At 47.5% G+C, this 21,263-nt stretch overlaps 1 protein-coding gene across 1 annotated transcript in view; it reads right to left on the bottom strand.

Annotated features, from left to right (window-relative positions):
* LOC137437041 (latent-transforming growth factor beta-binding protein 2) overlaps positions 1–21,263 on the bottom strand; it is a 95,332-nt gene that overhangs the window by 41,269 nt on the left and 32,800 nt on the right. Inside the window, exons 10-13 of the mRNA XM_068131360.2 lie at positions 15,555–15,677; positions 15,100–15,261; positions 13,711–14,229; positions 3,319–3,420 (exon numbers count right to left, since the gene is read on the bottom strand). Coding sequence (XP_067987461.1) covers positions 3,319–3,420; positions 13,711–14,229; positions 15,100–15,261; positions 15,555–15,677 — 906 coding nt within the window. The remainder of the gene's footprint in view (positions 1–3,318; positions 3,421–13,710; positions 14,230–15,099; positions 15,262–15,554; positions 15,678–21,263) is intronic.

Genomic DNA, 21,263 nt, shown 5'->3' with positions numbered 1-21,263 from the left:
TGCCTGCATGAGTTGGTGGACGTTAAACTGGTGGGGTCCTCTCTGCCTGCATGAGTTGGTTGATGCTAAACTGGTGAGGTCCTCTCTGCCTGCATGAGTTGGTCGACGTTAAACTGGTGAGGTCCTCTCTGCCTGCATGAGCTGGTCGACGTTAAACTGGTGAAGTCCTCTCTGCCTGCATTAGTTGATGGACGTTAAAGATCCCACCGTGTCCTTGACGAAGGGTAAATGAGTTATCGAATTTCACAGAGCCTTCGGTCAGAGCACCAGAATGAGTTAATTAATTATTACAAAAAAAATTGTATTTTTTTCTATAAATCAACGAGAAAAATATTTAATTTTAATTTTTTAAATCAAGAAACATGCCTCATTGTATTTCTCCTTGCCCTGTCTTGGATTATCGTGAGTATCTTGAAGGATGGACTTATAAAATGAGCATCGGAACAAGATTGACCACATTTTTGAGCACCTGGGTCAGGTGTTGACCAACATCAGATACACAAAAACAAGACCGGGAGTCTAACGGTGGCGTAGCCGGGCTTTTAAAATATTATAAACCACAAACACATGATTAGCTTTTTAAACAGTCGCTAATGCTGTTTATAACATTAAACAAAGAAATTTGGAGGAATCCAGACATCCATGAGGTAAGTTTTACTTACAGAACTGAGGGAAGATCTACTGTAATCTAGATTATACCCAAGGGTTGGTTACGTACCGTTTTATTGAAAGAGACGTAACGCTGATGCTTTTGATATTTGATGGTCATTTTAACAATCGGTTTGTTTGTGTTTCACACTGAATGAAAAAGGTAAAGGTGGAGCATGGTGATTGTGATATATGACAGGTATGTTCGACATGAACGACATTGAAATTAAAATGGCGGAGTGTGGAGAGTCAGCTGCCGTACCGCCGTAATGACATCAGACGTAATCACATCACCCTGTCATGTGACCAGATTCTCAGCTATGATTGGTATACATTTGAGGGGACATACATACATACATACATACATACATACATACATACATACATACATACATACAGGTGGACAAACACTGTTCTAGATGGCTCTGCCCTATGGGCTACACCATAAAAATCTAGAAAACGAATAGATAGACCTTTTTTGACGTGGAGGTCCACCAGGAACCAAGTAGCTCTTTGCATAGGAAACAGACACATACCAATAAATTGTTGGAATTTGATTTGTGGAATGCCAGTTGCCACAAATGCAGTGTTGCTCATACACCAACGTCCCACACACGGATGGTATCATCATCCAGGGTTACTGCAACCAAAGATGTAAAACGAGTACAGCACATTTTAAAAAGAAAATGTGCATGCCAGGAGCTTTCTTCCTGACTTTAAAAAGGCTGTCACAAAATGCATGGAAGTGGACACAATTGGGTGGAGTGCACTACCATATTAGTCGAATTGACAAATAATATGTAGTTTGCACATCGATGTGGCACACAAACTTCTGAGCACCATTTGTAGCTTCATTAACAAATAATTTAAAAAACGAGATTCCAATTCATGAGAAAATCCAGAGTGGTATATTGCATTTGCAGGGATTGTAGCAAATCCTACGCTGATGAGACAGGGATAAATTACAAAGGAAGATTGGAAGAACACAATAGGGCGACTCGGGTGGGCAGTTGGAAATATCAGGTAATTATGCGCAATCCGACCAAGAGTTTGACCTGGGTGGGACACCATGCTCAATAAACATCGGAGATTGATTTTAGAAACACGGTGCACCAAAAGCCAAGAGGGTGGTCAACCTGTGAAAAAACATGACAAACCAACACAATACAAACCGCCCATACAAGCAGCAGTGTGGTGCGAGGCAGAAACTATTGTTAACGCAAGCAAACAATTCCATGGCTTCTTTGAGGAACCTGCACAAAGCCCACCACACCACGCCATTGCTACACTACAAAATTGTAGGCACACCACACAGCAATACCACACACGCTCGCTCACTTCTCATGCCTGTTCACTCAGAAAATTACATCACCAGCTTGCCAACATACTTGGCCCACACACCTTCCAGGGAATCAGGAAAAGGTGGAGAGAGGGGGGCAATGCTGAGCTCCCCAAGAGATACAAGAGTAGGGAAGACTTCACATAAGCACTCCTATGCGTCCATACAATACAAGATCACTCCATACACAATCCAGAAATAAGCACATTAACGATGTTGATGACATGCTTAAGGCCGAACACTATTCAAACTCCCTGAAGTTAATTGCAAACTGGATTCTATGGGACATGAAAGAAATGCTGCCCAAGGCTAGATCTGCACTAGTTTTAAAATAGATGGAGTCATACTTTGTCCATTCTGTTGTTTGCCTGTGTCTTTATTTTCTTATATATATATATGATCAAGTTCTCCAACCTGGACTAACGCCGTGATGCTACCGACACGATGGCTCAAGACTGCCGCCCCAGTGTAAAGTTCCCAAGATCAGATGCCGTCACCAAGCGGAAGAAAAGCAAACCTGCCGACTAGTTTCACCCTTTTGCCAAAACTGCCGTCCAGTCAAGGCAACATCACTGTTCCATCCACATCGTCACTTTGAAGCCTTATGGCTTTATACTGGATAATGATGAACCCATAAAATATGAGGGTCCTCATCAATCATGTTGGTTCTGCCATCGGTCAGGATTCAAACCCAGGCTAGATAGCTTAGTCTCAGCTCTCCCTCACCAATGACTTAAGGAACTGCTCAAAGAACTTAAATGACAAACTCAACTAGAACGCCACTCAGTAGAGCGCATACTCCCGCCGTGGGTTTAGTTGGAATAATACGTTTTGTTTAACATCCCCTCTCCCCAAAACAATAAATGAAAAAGAAAGTAAGCCCTAACTGTCAAAGAATTTATTTTGATATATCTCGGAATTAGAGGAGAAAAACATCATTTAAGAATAAGAATAAAAGCTTTAATGCAGTAAAACAGAAAAAATCTTTCCCAAAAAAATTTCCAAAAAAAATTCCTGGATCCGGAATAATATCCTGAGCTTCACCAAAAACTAATCAATTCTTCCTTATCCCAAGGGCAATCATCCCACCAACTTTCATCCAAATCCATTCAGAACTTTTCCAGATATCTTGGTCACAAACACACGAACACACACACACACACACACACACGGACACGAGATAATGCATTACTCCCTGGTGGGAGTAATGAAGAACTGAAACTGAACAAAAATTGAATAGAACCTAAAAGGATCTGCACTGCCAGCTTCTCACAGGGCGGCCTTTTTAGCAAATATTCCGACGCCCCGCCCAATGACGTCGACCGACTTACTTGCTCGGCGTCGATTGGTGTAGGTGGCATTGATCCCGCCCCGCTGGCTCTCAATACTTCCAGAATGTTCTCTGTGTGGTGGAATTGTATCAAAACTCATGCCTGGAAGGTGAATTAAGACACAGGCGAACACCACAATGGGGAAAAACTTAATGGAATGCCACGGTTCCTTTGAAGACAGCTAGATTTATATGAATAAAACATTAAATAGGGATGAAGGAAAATAGTGGGGGATCAGAAACAACATTGTGAGGGAGGACGACCTGCTTCCGACACAATTATTGTCACATGCTCCTATTGCAGTTTATTTAACAACACACATGCTAAAACATGAATTAAATGAAATAACGATTATAATCTAAGCATTTTAATCCCCAAGAAGTCATGAAGAACGAAGCACCAACACATAGGGTAAAGCTAGATATGTTTCATCATAATCGTATTCTGTATAGTTGATAAGAACTCAAATGTGTTGGGGGCCCATGTGGGAGGGAGTTTGTCCACCTTTATCAAAATATGACAGACAACACTTGATAGACAAAGGATTATTTATTTCGTACGTACGGAGAGAAAAGTTTGTCCTCATGCAAGCAGATCTTTAAATTCTACTGAAACTGCATCAAATATATATACAAATTGTTTTACTACAAAAGGAAGGCAAAAGTGGAAACTGGAGTATAATAGAAGACCAAAAGGTGATGTAACGGACCCTTGGCTTCACTTTCCGCAAGGTCAAACCACAGATAAAACATGTTTTTGCCAGCTCAGCACAGAAAAGCAGTTCTGCCCAGAAACTATGAAATGGCTCTCAGCCAACTCTATACAAATAAGTGTGGCGGACACAAAAGCACTGACGTGGTGACATCACCCCGCACACCGAGTGGGGGTGGGCCACGCCCGGGAGAGAGGCGTGGCCTCACGATATACACGGGGCGCGCAGCCCTGAGAGTTCAGTGTTACAGTGAGCTCTTGAATAAAGACTCTTGCAAATTACCGCGTTGTCCACTTCCTCCTTGTTTACAAGCAGCGTGCGTAACACCGCGCTTTACTGGTGACCCTCGACGTTGGATCTGCCGTAGCGATCCTTCCAAACACGACGCCATTGCCATGGCCAACAACGCGATGTCGATTAAACTTCCCGAATTTTGGGAGGCCCAGGCCGAAGTTTGGTTCATCCAAGCCGAAGCCAAGTTTCAGCTTCGGCGCCTCACCCACGACGACACGCGCTACTGCCACGTCGTCGACTCCCTCGGGCCCGGCACGGCCGCTCGAGTTGTGTCCGTCCTTCGCCACCCACCGGACGGCCACAAGTACGAGGCACTCAAGCGGCTGCTCATAGCCACGTTCGGCCTCACGGAGGACGCACGGGCCGACCGCCTCCTGGATCTCCCCGAGCTCGGCGACACGCGCCCGTCGGTCCAAATGGACCATATGCTGTCACTGTTGGGCGACGAAGCCCCTGGTTCTCTATTCCGGGCGCTTTTCCGTCGCCAACTTCCAGCACAGGTACGCCTCGCGTTGGCCGGGACCGTGCTAACGGAACCCCGAGCATTGGCCGCCGCGGTGGACAGGTACTTCGCGGCTTCGGACACGTGGGCGAGAGTCGGTGCGGCCGTCACGGACCTCAAGGCTGATGCTGCTGATGATGCTGATCCACAGCATCAGCTTACACAGCATACGCAGCATGCTGATATGCACCTCGTGGCCGCCGCCACGCCCCACCCACCGCCGCGGTGAAAACCGCCACCGCGGGGAACACCGCCAAATCCGCCGGCCTGGCGGAGCCAGCCGCACTCCTCCAGCTCCACCACCTGGTGCTGGTTCCACGCCAAGTTCGGCCACGAGGCTCGACAGTGTCATCCGCCATGCTCCTTCAACAGGTCGGGAAACGCCCGGGCCGGCGCTCGATAGTGGCAATGAGCGCCGGCCGTTCGAACAGCCTGCTGTTCATCACGGACACCTTATCCGGGCACCGTTACCTGTGCGACACAGGAGCGCAGGTGAGTGTCGTTCCTGCCGGTACGTCGGACAAGCACGCCGCGGGCAGGGGCCCCGCACTGCTTGACGCAAACGGGACGCCCATCCGTACGTACGGAAAACGCTGCCTCTCTCTGCGGTTCAGAGGGCAGGTTTTCCGATGGTCGTTCGTCACCGCCGATGTGCCCAGGGCATTGCTTGGCGCGGACTTCCTGTGCGCAAATGGGCTCCTGGTCGACATAAAGCACAGACGTCTTGTCCAGGCCGAGACGTTCAGCTCGCTCGCTTGTGCGCTGCCCAGCTCGTCGAGCAGCCCACTGAGCGGCTCACCGAGCGGCTTGCCAAGCGGCTTGCTGAACGGTTCGGTTCCGGCCACGTTGATCTGTACGCTCCCGGCAGCGGACGAATTCACCCGCCTCCTCGCCGGCTTCCCGGCCCTCATGCGGCCCACCTTCTCGGCGGGGGCCGTCAAGCACGGGGTGGCCCATCACATCCCCACCGTCGGGCCACCGGTCTACGCCCGGGCACGCCGCCTCGAGCCGACGAAGCTGGCGGTAGCAAAAGCGGAGTTCGCTACCCTGGAGCGACTCGGCATCGTTCGGCGCTCAGAGAGTGCTTGGGCGTCGCCGCTGCACATCGTGCCGAAGCCCGGCGGGGGATGGCAACCGTGCGGGGACTATCGCCGTCTCAATGACGCCACCACCCCCGACCGCTACTCCGTCCCCCACATTCAGGACTTTTCCACCCGTTTGGCGGGCATGTCCTTCTTCTCGAAGGTGTACCTCATACGCGGTTACCATCAGGTCCCCGTCAGGCCAGAGGACGTCCCGAAGACGGCGGTCATCACGCCGTTCGGACTCTTCGAATTCCTGCGGATGCCCTTCGGTCTGAAGAATGCGGCTCAGGCGTTCCAGCGGCTGATGGACAGCGTCCTGCGCGACTTGGATTTTGTATACGTCTACCTGGACGATATCCTCGTCGCCAGCGCGTCTCGCGAAGAGCACCTACACCACCTCCGCACGCTCTTCGAACGCCTGGGCCAGCATGGCCTGATTGTGAACCCCGCAAAGTGCCGGTTCGGCGTCGCCGAACTCGATTTTCTGGGGCACCGCATCACCAGGCACGGAGCCGTCCCCCTGCCGGCCAAGGTGGAGGCGGTGAAGGGGTTTCCGCGCCCCCGCACGATCAGGGGGCTGCAGGAGTTCCTGGGCATGGTGAACTTTTACCATCGGTTCCTGCCCCGTATCGCCCAGCTCCTGCGCCCCCTGCACGAAGCTCTCCGAGGTAAGCCGGGCAAAGGCGACGTCACCTGGACCGAGCAGATGGACGCGGCGTTCACGGGCGCGAAGCTCGCCTTGGCTAACGCCACCATGCTCGCGCACCCGCCGCCCGATGCGCCGATTGCCCTCACCACCGACGCCTCGGACTACGCGGTGGGTGCGGTGCACGAGCAATGGGTGCGTGGAGCTTGGCAACTGCTGGCGTTCTTTAGCCGGCAGCTTCGCCCACCCGAACACCGTTACAGTACCTTCGACCACGAGTTGCTCGGGCTTCACTTGGCGGTCAGGCACTTCCGCCATCTGCTCGAGGGCCGTGCATTCACGGCCTTCGTCGACCACAAGCCGCTGGTCTTCGCGATGGGCAAGGTCACCGAGCCGTGGTCGTCCCGGCAGCAGCGTCACCTCTCGGCCGTGTCCGAGTACACGATGGACATCCGGCACATCGCGGGGAAGGACAACCCGGTGGCGGATTGCCTTTCCCGGGCCGTCGCCCACGCAGTCCACCTCGGCATCGACTATGCCCGGATGGCAGCGGACCAGGCCGCTGACCCTGACGTCCAGGCCTTGCGGACCGCCGTCACGGGCCTCCGCGTCACCGAGGTGCCGTTCAACAGCGCGGGCGCGGCCCTCTTGTGCGACGTCTCCCTCGGGCGGCCTCGCCCCATCGTGCCCGTGGGCTGGCAGCGCCAGGTGTTTGACGCCATCCACGGCCTGTCCCACCCGGGCGCGAGGGCCTCCCAAAGGTTGATCGCCGACAAATTCGTCTGGCATGGCCTTCGGAAGGCCGTCCGCGGCTGGGCCAGGACGTGCCTCGCGTGCCAGTGCGCCAAGGTGCACCGGCACACCCAGGCCCCGTTGGCCCCGTTTACGGTGCCGGAACGCCGGTTTGACCACGTCCACATGGACATGGTGGGACCTCTGCCCCCCTCGCGGGGTTTCACCCACGTCCTCACCATGGTGGACCGCACCACCCGGTGGCCGTAGGCCATGCCCTTGGCGTCGACGACGGCGGCGGACGTCGCGCAGGCTTTCATCGCCACCTGGGTCGCCCGGTTCGGCGCCCCCTCAGACATCTCGTCCGACCGCGGCCCCCAGTTCACCTCGGAGCTCTGGGGGGCGGTCGCGCAGGGGCTCGGGGTCCGGCTGCACCGAACCATGGCCTACCACCCCCAGGCTAACGGCCTGTGTGAGCGATTTCACCGCTCATTGAAGGCCACGCTCCGGGCCACCCTCCGCGACAGCGGCTGGGCCGACAGGCTCCCCTGGGTCCTGCTGGGCCTCCGGACGGCGCCCAAGGAGGACCTGCGCGCATCCGCGGCGGAGTTGGTCTTCGGGCAACCGCTGCGGGTGCCGGGCGAGTTCCTCCCCGACTCCACGGCACCATGGTCCGTGGCACAGCAGCGCTCCGCTCTGCAGGAGACCGCCCAGAGGTTCGCCCTGGTGCCAACGGCACGCCACGGGCACCCACCGACGCACGTCGCCCCGGAGCTTCGCACGGCGGAGTACGTCTTCGTCCGCCACGATGCCCACCGGACACCACTGCGGCCCCCGTACGACGGGCCTTTCCGCGTGCTGGAGACCGGGGTGAAGCACTTCACCCTGGACATCGGCGGTACTCCTGACCGCGTTTCTGTGGACCGCCTCAAGCCGGCCCACCTCGACGTGGACCATCCACCACCAGTGGCCCGACCCCCGCGTCGGGGCCGCCCCCCTGCGGGCGGACCCCCGGCACCGCCCAGCCCCGCCGCCACGCCGCCCCCCGGTCTGGCGGAGGCATCCCAGCAGCCGGAGGCATCCCAGATGGCATCCCTGCATCCCAGACGCCGCCAGTCGCCAGGGGGCGCTTCGGCCGGGTCATCCGTTTGCCCCGCAAACTGGCCCTTCAGGTGCGCGGGGATTCTGGGGGGGCGCGTGTGGCGGACACGAAAGCACTGACGTGGTGACATCACCCCGCACACTGAGTGGGGGTGGGCCACGCCCGGGAGAGAGGCGTGGCCTCACGATATACACGGGGCGCGCAGCCCTGAGAGTTCAGTGTTACAGTGAGCTCTTGAATAAAGACTCTTGCAAATTACCACGTTGGCCGCTTCCTCCTTGTTTACAAACAGCGTGCGTAACACCGCGCTTTATAAGCACTAGGGCATGCCCGTACTATATCTATATCTAAAATTATATCCCCCCCCTCTATTTACATGAAATGGTTTGGTCCAAAGCGAACGGCTTGCGAGTGGTGACAATCCCCCCCCCTCTATTTACATGCAATGGTTTGGTCCAAAGCGAACGGCTTCCGGAGTTTGGTAAAGAAATCGCCATCGCGTGCACAAACGCGCAGGAAAGCGAATGAATCGCAAATTCGTTTTTATTAGTTGTAAAACATAGTTTAACGCCAACATAGTTTGCAAACGTGAAATAAATGAATACGCTCTCAAATGTGCCATCCGAGGCAGAGTGTGCCCGCCACGTTCGGCACACGCGATCGTTCGCTGCTCTCTGATTGGTTGAATCGTTTTTTGGACATAGCTCGGTAAGTAATTGTCCGATTAATATGAAACCTTGAAAAGGCACATCCTCGGGTCCCCAGCAATATACCTGGCAAGTTAAAAGTATATCGGACCCGTGGTTGTCGAGAAACAGCGGTCACAGACAAACAAACGTACAGACAGAGATTACTGGAATTATAGATAGATATTTCCTTTGGCCTGGCTCAACTATATCACATGATGCATTTACCCAACATGCTTTTCCGCCATGGCGGTCTCTGATTGGTCCAGAGATGACAATTATTCATTTTTACCCCAACACCCGCAACACCAACCCCAACGACTTCTTTCTCACCTCTGCCTCTTCTTACCCCTCCTCAAATCTTTAACTTATTCGCGTGTCTGGATCCATTAGTTAAAGTGCTAAGTGATTGACGAAGAATTCCGAGGGCAGGTAAGCCGCACAGAGGTAATGGGAATGTTGTACTTGTTGTAAATACTTGCCTGTTTGCTTGCCTGCAACTATAAATACTTGTTTGCCTGTCATTATGAATAGAGTCCCTGTATAAAGAGAGTTGCGCCATGCGCTGACCCGAGATTTCTGGTCACGTGATTTCGTGGCGCCATTTTGTGTCTAACTTCACCGTGCGTGAACGTCAGCTTGGTACGGGAATGTTGTTTATTGCCAAACAAAATGACTGGTTGTTCTGCTTTTGGTTGTTCAAACCAATCTGGGAAATATAAGATGTATAGATTTCCAAGTGATAAAGTCAGAAATATGGAAAAGAAATATGTCAGAATAATAATAAAAATAATAAAGTCAGAAATATATATATATATAAATATATAAATATATATAAATATAAATATAAATATAAATATATAAATATAAATATATATTATATAAAATAATATATTATAAAATATATTATATTTATATTATATATATTATATATATTATTATAATATATATAATATATATATTATATATATTATATATATTATTATATATATATTATTATATATATAATAATATATATATTATTATTATATAATATATATATATATATATAATATATAATATAATAATATATATATAATATTAATATATATATAATATATAATTATATATATATAATTGTAATATAATATATATAATATATATATAATATATATTATATATATTATATATTATATATTATATTATATATATATTATATATTATATATTATATTATAATATATAATAATATTATAATATAATTATAATATAATTATAATTATAATTATATATAATATAATTATATATATATATATATATTATATATAATATATAATTATATAATAATATATAATATATATATATATATAATATATATTATTATATATATTATTATATATATATTATATATATTATTATATATATATAATATATATATATATTATATATATATATATATATATATTATATATATATTATATATATTAAAATAATAATATATTATATAAAAAATATATAAAATATTATATAATTTTATAAAATATATAAAAAATATAAATATATATAAAAAATATATATAAATATATAAATATAAAAATATATAAAAATAATAAAATAAAAATTATAAATAATAAAAAAATAACAAAATAATAAAAAGTCAGAAATATGGCAATACCACGTACAGAATTTGTTTTAAGTGTGTTAGACTATATGTCGGCTGGAAATCCTACACCGGAATTGCTCTCGGCACCCTTTAAAAAATATTGGATATGCCCACACTCCTTTCTAAAAGTTATTAAAATTCAGAGAACGACAGCATTGGTTTGTCTTACTTATAATGTTAGCTCTTATATGCAGTGTTGGCTTGTAATATGTATTGCCATACCACTTTTAATATCACCACACAGCTCTTTTTCACGGCAATAGCTGAGTTTTTGACAAAACAAATATCACCTGTATGTAATAATAAGACTAAATATGTGTAGTAAATTTTTTTTTAGCAGGTTTAGAATATATCACCCCATATCGCGAATGTACATGTATATCTAATCCGACACACTTAGACACAAAATGGCGTCCAAATTTGAGTTGACACAACTCTCTTTATACAGGGACTCTAATTATGAATAAAAGCTTGAAACTGTCTAAACTTGTCCAGCCCAGTTTGATCACGACATAGTGTGCCTGAGGGCCATTGACACAGAGTTGATTGGACTCTGATATATGATGGGGTGTGGCGCGTACTGCTGGTTTGTTCGGCCAATTAACATTCGTTGCACAGCCGCCAGTACAATTTCCCATCTGCTTCAATCATCTAGCAGGTATGGTAAGCCTACCCTGGGCATGAAGATCCAACCAGAAGTGAGTGTTATAGACAGCGTCCGTGGTCTTTTTAATAGACGCCTCGGACTTTCGGAGTTATTTGAGAGCAGCGAGATCCATCACAATATATTGTCACATGGAAAGGAGGAGGATCGATCCATAGCTATGATGTGATGAGAGTAGTATGGACCATAATATGTTCAAGTACGTTCGATTTACACCTGTACTAGGGACACATCTGGGATAAGTTGTACATAATATGTGCACTGAGAAAGTCAACTAGAATAATTGATTAGGTGAGCGCTGATTTGTTATTCCCTGCAATTATGGGAGAGGTGTGATTGGGTCTTGTTATTTGTATATTAACTGCTATTCGCATTGCACGTGGTACATGCTTGGAAGCCTCACTGGTACGCGTTTCTGTCTCCTCTGTTGCTGATGACTCGCCAACAAGTGATGAAACTGGTCCGGCAGCTGAAGGGCATGTGTAGCATTGGGATTCTCATGCATGTGCTACTTATTAATGTCTGCATCTGTAGAAAAACTCAAGTAGGGTTTGAAACAGCAAATGGCTTACCTTGTGTTGCCTTTGGCTTTAAGAGCATGAGGGTTAATTAATTGAAATCTTAGCCACCTTAGGTAATTGATCAGGTGAGCTGATTGGTTATTCCTTCCAATTGCGAGTGCGAGACATGATTGGGTGTTGATATTTCCAGGTTAATAACTGCTAATGGCATTGCACACGGTACATGTGTTTTATGTAGATTTATGATATAAAATTGGGATGGTTGGGAAAAAGGTGCATCCAACCAAAAAAGTAACTAGATCGATCTACCCTGCTAATCTAGTAGTAATCAAGCAAGACCAGTTCCACTCTCAGATGATGTTTCATCCCCTTCCCAGCGGGCTTCTTAGTTTGTTTCATCCAAGCCAATAGACAGTTTGTTGCATTTGGAGGCAGAGTTGTTAAAAAATATATTGAGAAAAGGTAGAGAATACAGCAACAAGAAGGGTGGATGACGGGAGAGATAGCGGTTAAGGGAGTATGAGAGGAGTGTGGAGGGAAGGGAAAAGTTTGGGAGGAGCTTGCAATAAAAGGTGAGGAGGGATGTGTATGGAACAAATGGAGAAAGTGGTGTGGGGGTGGGGGGAGGTAGTTGTGGTCACAATTGCTTACAAAATAAATAGATGGCCATAAATAAATAAATGCAAGGTAAGTTGGTTTCCCTTCATTTAATAGTGAGACTAGCAATTCAAGTAAAACTTGTAAGCAAAAATGGTAGGGATACGTCGGAAAAAAATGAGGAAGGTGTGGAAGGGTTAGTACGGAGTCGAGGAGTTATCAAGTTAAGAGGGGATTGACAGGATGGAAGAGGAATAGAGCATACTGGGAAAGGAGAGGAAGGGGGCCAGAAGGGTGGGGTGGGAGAAATTGTGCCATTTGTGAATGCTGATGACCCTTTGATGACCCTTTTGAAATTGCTGAACAAGAAAACAATCACAACCTGGCCATCTCGTACATCGAGGGTACGCTTATATGCATCTATGACCTATGGTATCACTAGGGATTTAATACCGGTGTGTACTGCACATAAATCCCAGGGTATGAAGAAAGAAGGAAATAGGGGAAAGAGAAGGGAACAAATGACCCACTGTCAGGACTTGTCCAGATTTAAATGATTAAAATATGCAAAAGATACAAAACCATACAACTACGTGTGGGTCTCCCATTCTTCCTCGTTCATTCTCTCCCTCATCTCCTCTCCGCCCATACCAAATCTATACAACTGTTTCATTACTGCTTCAACTCCACCTCCTCATGCTAGTATCGTTATATAGAGGATGGTGAGGCACGGGGTAAACTGGATAACATCCAATAAATATTGATTTGAGGTATATATATTTATTGCATACACTATGGCGGAATTTTGGATCACCCCCTTACTCCCATATATTCTCCATACATGCCTGTATCTCACTATCCCCTTACTCCCAGCATCTCCTCCCACCCCCATACTACCTAATCCCCTTTCTTCCTCCTATAATTCTTCGTACTCTTCTTTTTCTCAATTTAAAGCTTCTCAATTTGTCCTTCCCCACACCTCTCTTTACCCTTCCAACCCAACTCCACATGCATATGTAATACTTTAAATGAACCCTTTATGGAAATGATAAATATTTGAAAATATTGCCTCACTTATCTCAAACATAGGTAAATAATACAATCAAAAGGTTTTTGGGATTAAAATGGGTTATGACAATCGAATCTTTTGATTCTAGCATGATCGAGGGGAGAAACCCGAGTCACGGTCAGGCTTGTTCAAACTACTTACCAAGCGTATTGTCCTCCCTTCGTAGTGGACCTGTTTGAGGCTCATCAGGTGTATCCTTCCCTGGTGCAGAGTAATGAGCATGTGAGGTTTCCACCCATTGTGGTGAAGGAGTTCTTGCCTGTTCAAGCTTGTCTTGTAGTAAAGAGGGTTGTGATGGGCTAGGTCTTTCTCTCAATGGTGGAAGGATCTGTGGCTCACTTTGTCTCTCTCTTTGTAGAGTATGCATTTGAAGCTGATTGGGTCTTTCTGATGTCAAAGTGATATGAGGTTGTCCAGATTTGTCTTTGTGTGAAGTCTGAGGCAGGTCCGGTGTTTCTCTCAACATTGTAAGGCCCTCCACCAGGCTTGGCCTCTCTCTCTGTGGTAGAGAGGTCCGGTTGTTCTGCAGCACCATAGAAGAAGGTTGTGATTCATGCTTACGATTCACCAACTCTGGTACCACAGACTGCACCTTCCTGTTCGTGTCTTCTGAGAGGAGGTGGTGTCCCATACCTCCAGGACAAGTCTTGAAAAAGTTGTCTGAAAAAATATAAACCCACAGTTAACATTAAAAGTTACCTTCTGATTACTGTAAGTCAGCATATTCCAGTCCACTGTGGGACGAAGGCCCCCTCGACATTCATTCAATGGTGTTTGGCACACTCACCATACCTGAACTCAGCAAAAGTGGCATCCATTGCTAGTACCCTGGCCAAACCCTAAAGACTCACACTTATTTATGGGGCACTCTATCAGTAGCTTAGCTCAACCTCAATAATTAGACAACAAGCAGGTAATTCCTTGTGTGTCGCAAGAGGCGACTAACAGGGTTGGTGGCAGGAAGTGCATCCGGCCATAAAACATGGCTTCAAAAAGGGGACCACAGTGCCCGAAAAAAGGCCAACCCCTGCTCTGCGGGGAAAAATGGCCTCTAAAGGTGGTTCAAGCAGGACTAAACTTGTAAATGAATTTTGGTCAATTATGCATTAAACAGGTAGACAAAAAACACAAGTTTTTAAACAAACTGCATTATGGGCAACCTTGGCTATCGGTAGCCAGCAATGTCGACCTCCAACTTATGAGCCAGAAATCTGAAGAAAACAGTGAGGCAGAAATTATGGCAGGAAGTTTGCCAGAGAATGAAAACAATGTGAGAACATTCCTTCCTTTAACGAAGTGCCAGGTCAATAATGATATTGAGAATGCCAAAACGACTCTATTTCCGATTACCTTGCAAAAGTTTCATACAAGCACATTAGGCCGAATGTGAGCATGTCAAAATATGGCCTGAGGATTGAGGAATGCGTGTTTTCATCCCCAGTGCTTCTCAATTACTGTGAAATAAACATCTCTCAATGAAATGTAAAGTTTGAGTGTGTTGCAGTGCCAGACATAAGAAATAAATTTCACCGTAGCCAGGTGGAGGACAGCGGACGCACGGTGCTCCCCAAGCTTTGCCGACACCGCAGCAACACATTTGTCGTGTAAGGTTGACTGACATGGCCATGGTGCACCGTTCGCTCTCCACCGAGAGGAAGCAAGGAGCTGTGACTTTGGGTGAAACACCATCATCTGGAACAGAAAGATTTTGGTGTTTTTCTTTGGTTTTGTTTTGTGTTTTATCAAACAAACACCATTTGTTTGGTGTTTTATCAATGGTACAAGGTATTATTATTGTCGCGTTCCTGGCGATTAAAATCTTTCCAAGGAACGGATAGCCAAACCAGCTGTTACCCCAAGGCGTTCATCCTTACCTTCTCGAAGGTCAAAGTACGGACGCACATAACTTCACAAAGAATCCAATGAAAAGCATCGCGATGCAACCACGTCAGAAGTGTACGAGGAGAAAGAGAAGATAAACTTACAGATGCACCGTTTGTTTAATGAGTCCCAGACGTGACCTAATGTGCAGCTACATCGGTAACTTCCGGGATGATTTGTGCAAGTTTTCCCTGCACATGCATCGGCAAAGCTGCACTCATCGATATCTGCAAGCACGGGATAGAAATGACATGTGAAGTACCAACTAAGATTTTCAAAATTATTTCATGTTCATAAGTTCCCTCGCATTTTCAAAATTCAGAAAATAAATAAACAAATAAACAAAAACTGTGAAAGTCTTTTTGGAATAAACCGATTATTATTACATTATTATTATCATCTTACTATAAATTCACCAAATGTCCGTCTGTCCGTTCGAAGGTACCGCAAAAACGGCTCAACCGATCGCAACGATATTTTGGGTGGGTATTCCTGGGACCCCTGGGAGTAAAATAGGCTCTATTGTTTATCCAATTTTTCCAAGTTTTCCAATTTTCGAGTTCTTCCAAACATGATGGAATAATATTTACCGATATGAACAGTGATGTGGCTTTTATTGAAATTCTACAAATACTGTTTAGATTTTGATGACAATTATGAACCTGCCGTGAATGAGGAAGTTTTCGTAAGAATAATAGCGTTAATACTGGTAATATAGGAAATATAATGGTAACATTTAAATCCCTTTGTCGCTATTGCAAAGTTTATAGATTGAAGTGGTGTATGGTTGGTTCATTGTTGACTCAAAACATAGAATAAACCAGTGTCTCGATGCAAAAACAATTTAATACTTACATTATTTGCTAACTGGTATCCCCACCCAGGTCATACCATCCTCTCAAACTAAAGTATCAAACAAGCCCGGCTACGCCGATGTTAGACTTTTGGTCTTGTTTTAATGGTATTGTTTTTATCTTGATGCAATGTAGATGTAATTATTGTTATTTTACTGTTATTTTATATTTTACAATGTAAACCATACGAATTTCAGTCTTTGGACTGCTTTGTTTGGTGTTTTATCAATGTAACAAGGTATTATTATTTTATATATTGTTGCGAATATGGAATTTGACCTCCATATCCGCTTGTAAATATTCCCCTATCTTCTCCGATACTCCCCAACTCTCCCCTTACCCCATTCCCTAGTCCCATTGTCTGTAAACAACACCCATTAGAGCCGATCTTCCCCTTCATTCCCCCATTAAATGTCGTGCCCAGGTCCCCCGCACCACACGTAGACAATTATAGGACATCTTGCTAGTTATTCTTAATCTATGTCAGTTAAGGACTTGTTTCCATTAATTATGACTCTTCGTTGCACCAGAATGTGATGATATGGCACCAGTAGGAGTTTAGGACCTTCCCATACCTCCCCGCATCTCTTCCCATCATCTCAAGCTCCAACAACAACCACAACAACAGCGGCTTTGCGTCCTCACTCCGGCTCGGTTGGCCGCCATTGAACATGTGCTCGACGGGGTTACCCAGAAGGGGGCTCCCTGTCGGCCCCTCGTCAAGGGCGGAGCCGGTAACCCCCGCACCCAATGAGAAGCCATGGGCCGATGCCATATGGGGCGGAGCTAACGAGCGAGGGCGTGACTCCCCGCCGGATATACGCGGCCCCGCGCCGGACGTGACGTCAGATGCGCCCCGAGCTTGGAAGGAAAAGACGCCACCCTCCCGAGCGCTGAGCGACCTCCCCAGCTTGAGACCAAAGTCGCGACCCACAAGCGCTGTGATACCTTCACGCATCTCTGGACACCACCGTACGTGATTCTGTCCCTGAGCCAGGTGCACCTGGAGCGATCGCTACCCGCTTTCCTGGCCATCAAACCCCGTGTGAGTGAGCCTTGTCCCGCGTTTACCTGTCGTCTGTCCGGGGATAATATAAGTGTGTTTAAGTGCCCACCTTCCTATGTTTCCCTCTTGTCCCTGTAATCTAAACCTTCCGCAATTGTAATAACAACCTTTGAGAACCGTATCCCTGGTGTCGTATTGTGTGATTGTAATCCAGCCGGGTGTCTTCTTTTTCTTTCCTATTGAGCCAGCGTAGCGCGATTAGTCAACATTCGGGCACAATCGGGTAACTTGTACGGATACGGCGGCCATCCCGCTCGGCCCACCATACCATCAAAGTCGTATCTGTAACAATTGGTAGTCAGGAGATGGGATTCGAACCTGGGACTAAATTTATTTAGCCCAAATTTTGGACACCAATTGTGTTAGTACTGTAACAATTGGTGTCGGGAGTGAGATTCGAGGCCCGACCAAATTTTGAAGGAAAAAAAAAAACGAATAGAGGAAAAAAAAAATTTGGTCAAAATTTGGAGCGGCCGAAATTTGTTTTGTTTTACGAAACTCGAATTTTGCAAGTCGCGCTATGGCGGATCAAGACGGCTGGGGTCCGGTAGGGGAGAGTGAGGCAGGGTCGGTCCAGGACCAAATTGAGGGACGTGAGGAGAGCGAAGCAGCGAGGGTAGCAGACGCGCAAAATGGCGCCTCGCTGGTCACCGCGCCCGTGACCGTGGCAGCGCCCCTGGTGGATCCGAACCTTTTTATGTTGCAAATGAGGGCCCTTATGGAACGAATAGAGGGCCAAATGGGGGTAATGAGGGACGAAGCGAGGGGTACTGGTGAGGGGTTAGACAAGAAATTTGGGAAGTTAGACAATAATTTTGAGGAGTTAGACAAGAAATTTGGGAAGTTAGACAATAATTTTGAGGAGTTAGACAAGAAATTTGGGAAGTTAGACAATAATTTTGAGGGGTTAGACAACGGGATAAAAGAGGTGAGAAATGGGTTAATGGGGGTAGAAAACAGAATGGCCGCTCAAGAGAATCAAATGGAAGGGATGCAAAAAGGGTTAGAGGGGTTAGAAAACAGTATGGAAGGCAAATTGAGGGACATGAGGGACCAAGCGGAAAGGGAAGTTAAACAAATGGAGCAGCAGATAGAGGGGGTCAGAATGGGGGTAGAAACCAAACTGGATGCTCACAGGGAGGAAATGGAGCAGATGAGGGTGGCATCTGGGCAGGAGATGCAAGTGATGGGAGAGGAGATCAGAAGAGGAGTGAGTGAGGAGGTCGGAGGAGTGCGCGAGGAGGTGAGGCACTGTAAGGAGCGCATGGAGAAAGAGGTGAGAAAGGGGACTGTAAAATTGCAAGGTGGTATAGAGGAGTTGACGCTGGGAGTAGAACAACTGACAGTGGGACAAAAGGAGTTGGGGGACCAGGTAAAGAAGAACACAGCGGTAATAGAGGGTTTAAAATCGACACAGAAGGAGATGAAAAAGGACGTAGGGGTAATTAAAAAAGAGTGCCAGACGGTACATGAGGACCTGACGAGGAAAATGGACAAGGTGGTAGAGGTAATGGAGGTTAAAGAGCGGGAGGTGCGGGAGCACATAGAAAAAAATAAAGTGGAGTTAGAGGAAGAACTTAAAGGGGCGCACGAAGAGATGAAGGAGGTGAAGCACAAATTAGAGGAAGTGGAAGAAGGGGTGAGCGAAATTAAGAAGCGACGGAGAGAGGATAAGAAAGAGATAAAGGAGGAAGTAAAAGAATTGGTCCAAAGTCTGTGTTCGGATCGTGATGATGTGCTCATTAACCGGATGAGGGATTCGCAGGTGATGGAGGAGAAGCGAAGAGAAAGAGGACCCGGTGTAAGTGGTGACCAATATGGTCGTGCGTATGATGCGCCAGGTGATTTAAGAGGCTTGGGGGTCGAGATAGACCCGGGTGTTCGTGAGAGGCCGTTGGTGAAGTGTGCGACAGGTCTGGTGTGCGAAAATGCAGGTGTGCAAGAAAGTCCGACTCTGGGGTGTGTGAGGAAAAAGTGCGTGCCAAGGAGTGAGGGTGCTGGCGAGAGTGAGTCGGTCGTAGCGTGTGTGCGAGGGAGCACATGGAAGCGCGCTGTGGTGAGTGTTACAGAGGGTGTAACGGGAGAGTGTGCGCGAGGAAGGTGTGTGACGGACAGGTGCATGAGGAAAGAGTGCGCTGTCAGAAGTAAGGAAGAGTGTCCACCTGTGGTGAGTGTTACAGAGGGTGTAACGGGAGAGTGTGCGCGAGGAAGGTGTGTGACGGACAGGTGCATGAGGAAAGAGTGCGCTGTCGGAAGTAAGGAAGAGTGTCCACCTGTGGTGAGTGTTACAGAGGGTGTAACGGGAGAGTGTGCGCGAGGAAGGTGTGTGACGGACAGGTGCATGAGGAAAGAGTGCGCTGTCAGAAGTAAGGAAGAGTGTCCACCTGTGGTGAGTGTTACAGAGGGTGTAACGGGAGAGTGTGCGCGAGAAAGGTGTGTGACGGACAGGTGCATGGGGAAAGACTGCGCTGTCAAGAGTAAGGGTGAGTGCGCTGTCAAGAATGGAGGTGAAAGTAGTGAGAGTGACAAGGAGCGTGAGTTAGTTGTGACAGGTGAGCGAGGATGTACACCTGGGATGGAAGGATGCACACCTGGAATGGTAGAGCGTGAGTGGGAATGCACGCTGGAGTTGGTGGTGAGGCACGTGGTTGGGTGTGCGAATGAGAGCACACCTGTGATTGTCACAGAGGAGGTGACCGAGGAGGGGGCGCGAAGAGGTGTATTGGTGAGGTGTGCGAGCAACGAATGTGTGCCAAAGTGTTCGGTGGTCAGGTGTGTGTCCAAGGCTGTGAGTGGAATGGGTGTACCTGGGTGTGTAAGGAAGGGTACGAGGAGCATGGGCACAGCTGGATGTGTGAGCAAGGAACGGGCTGCGGGGTGTAAGCGTCCAGGTGAAGCATCGACGTTACACGGGTTAGAGGTTAGAGCGACTTTTAGCCGAAGCAGGCCCTCGGTGCGTGCTGGGCCTCGCTTTGAACGGCCGCGTCCAGGCTCCACTAGGCGGAGCTGGCAGCCCGATAGGAAGGGTCGTTATGGCGACCACGTTTTGTTGAGACGTGCCGGCAGGTCGAGATCGGGACATTGGATGGCTCCACGCCGAGGTGATGCGTGGGATCTCGGCCCGGGTACGCCCCCGTCCCTGCCCCGAATGCCGGACGCATCCAGCCGCAGGCACAAAACAACCAGCATCCATTGCTTGGCTTTACGAAGCCGGGCTTTGGACAGGGATTGGCGCACCGAGAGGTATTAGTGAGTAGACTGGGTGATGAGGTTAGTGTTTTGGCCCCAAAATTAGAGAAAAACAAAATTTGATGATTGGCAAAGGATTGGCAGTAGTGATTGGCAGAGGATGGGCAGTGATTGGGCAAATTTTTGATTTGTTGAAATTTGATGTGCAAAATTGGTAGTGAGAGACCCCCGATGTGGTGGGATGGCATCCCTGCCACCCTTCCCATGAGGGGGGCAAAGGAGCACTAGATTATGGGGTGTATGGCAGTGAAAACTAGCCCGGGTGGGTTAGGATATGGTGTGTAGGGATCTAGCGAAGATGACCTTAGGTAACGTTAAGGTTAGTTAGTGACTGATACCTGTAGTGGGGACGCAGGCAGATTAGTGTGGATTATAATGACGAGGGAGCGCAATAGTTTAAAGGGACGACTGGGAAGCGCAAGTGTCCGAAGGGAGTAGTTAGCTGAGATGATGCCGTGTGTGTGTGAGGATGGAACAGGTGTGATTGCACAGGTGTGCAACTGGACAGGTGTGTGGAGCAGTGTGTGAGTAATGAGTGTTGTGGATCAGCGCGAATGCGCCTGGGGAGAGAAGGGTGCAGGTGGCACCAGGTGTGAGAGCACAGGTGTGCAGGTACAGGTGTGTGGAGAGAGTTGGAGTGAGTG

This window comes from Myxine glutinosa, chromosome 11 (genome assembly GCF_964187855.1).
Source record: "Myxine glutinosa chromosome 11, kmMyxGlut1.1, whole genome shotgun sequence".
Classification (NCBI taxonomy): domain Eukaryota; kingdom Metazoa; phylum Chordata; class Myxini; order Myxiniformes; family Myxinidae; genus Myxine; species Myxine glutinosa.
Note: the sequence above shows the minus strand (reverse complement) of the source record. Positions and strands in the feature narration are given on the sequence as shown.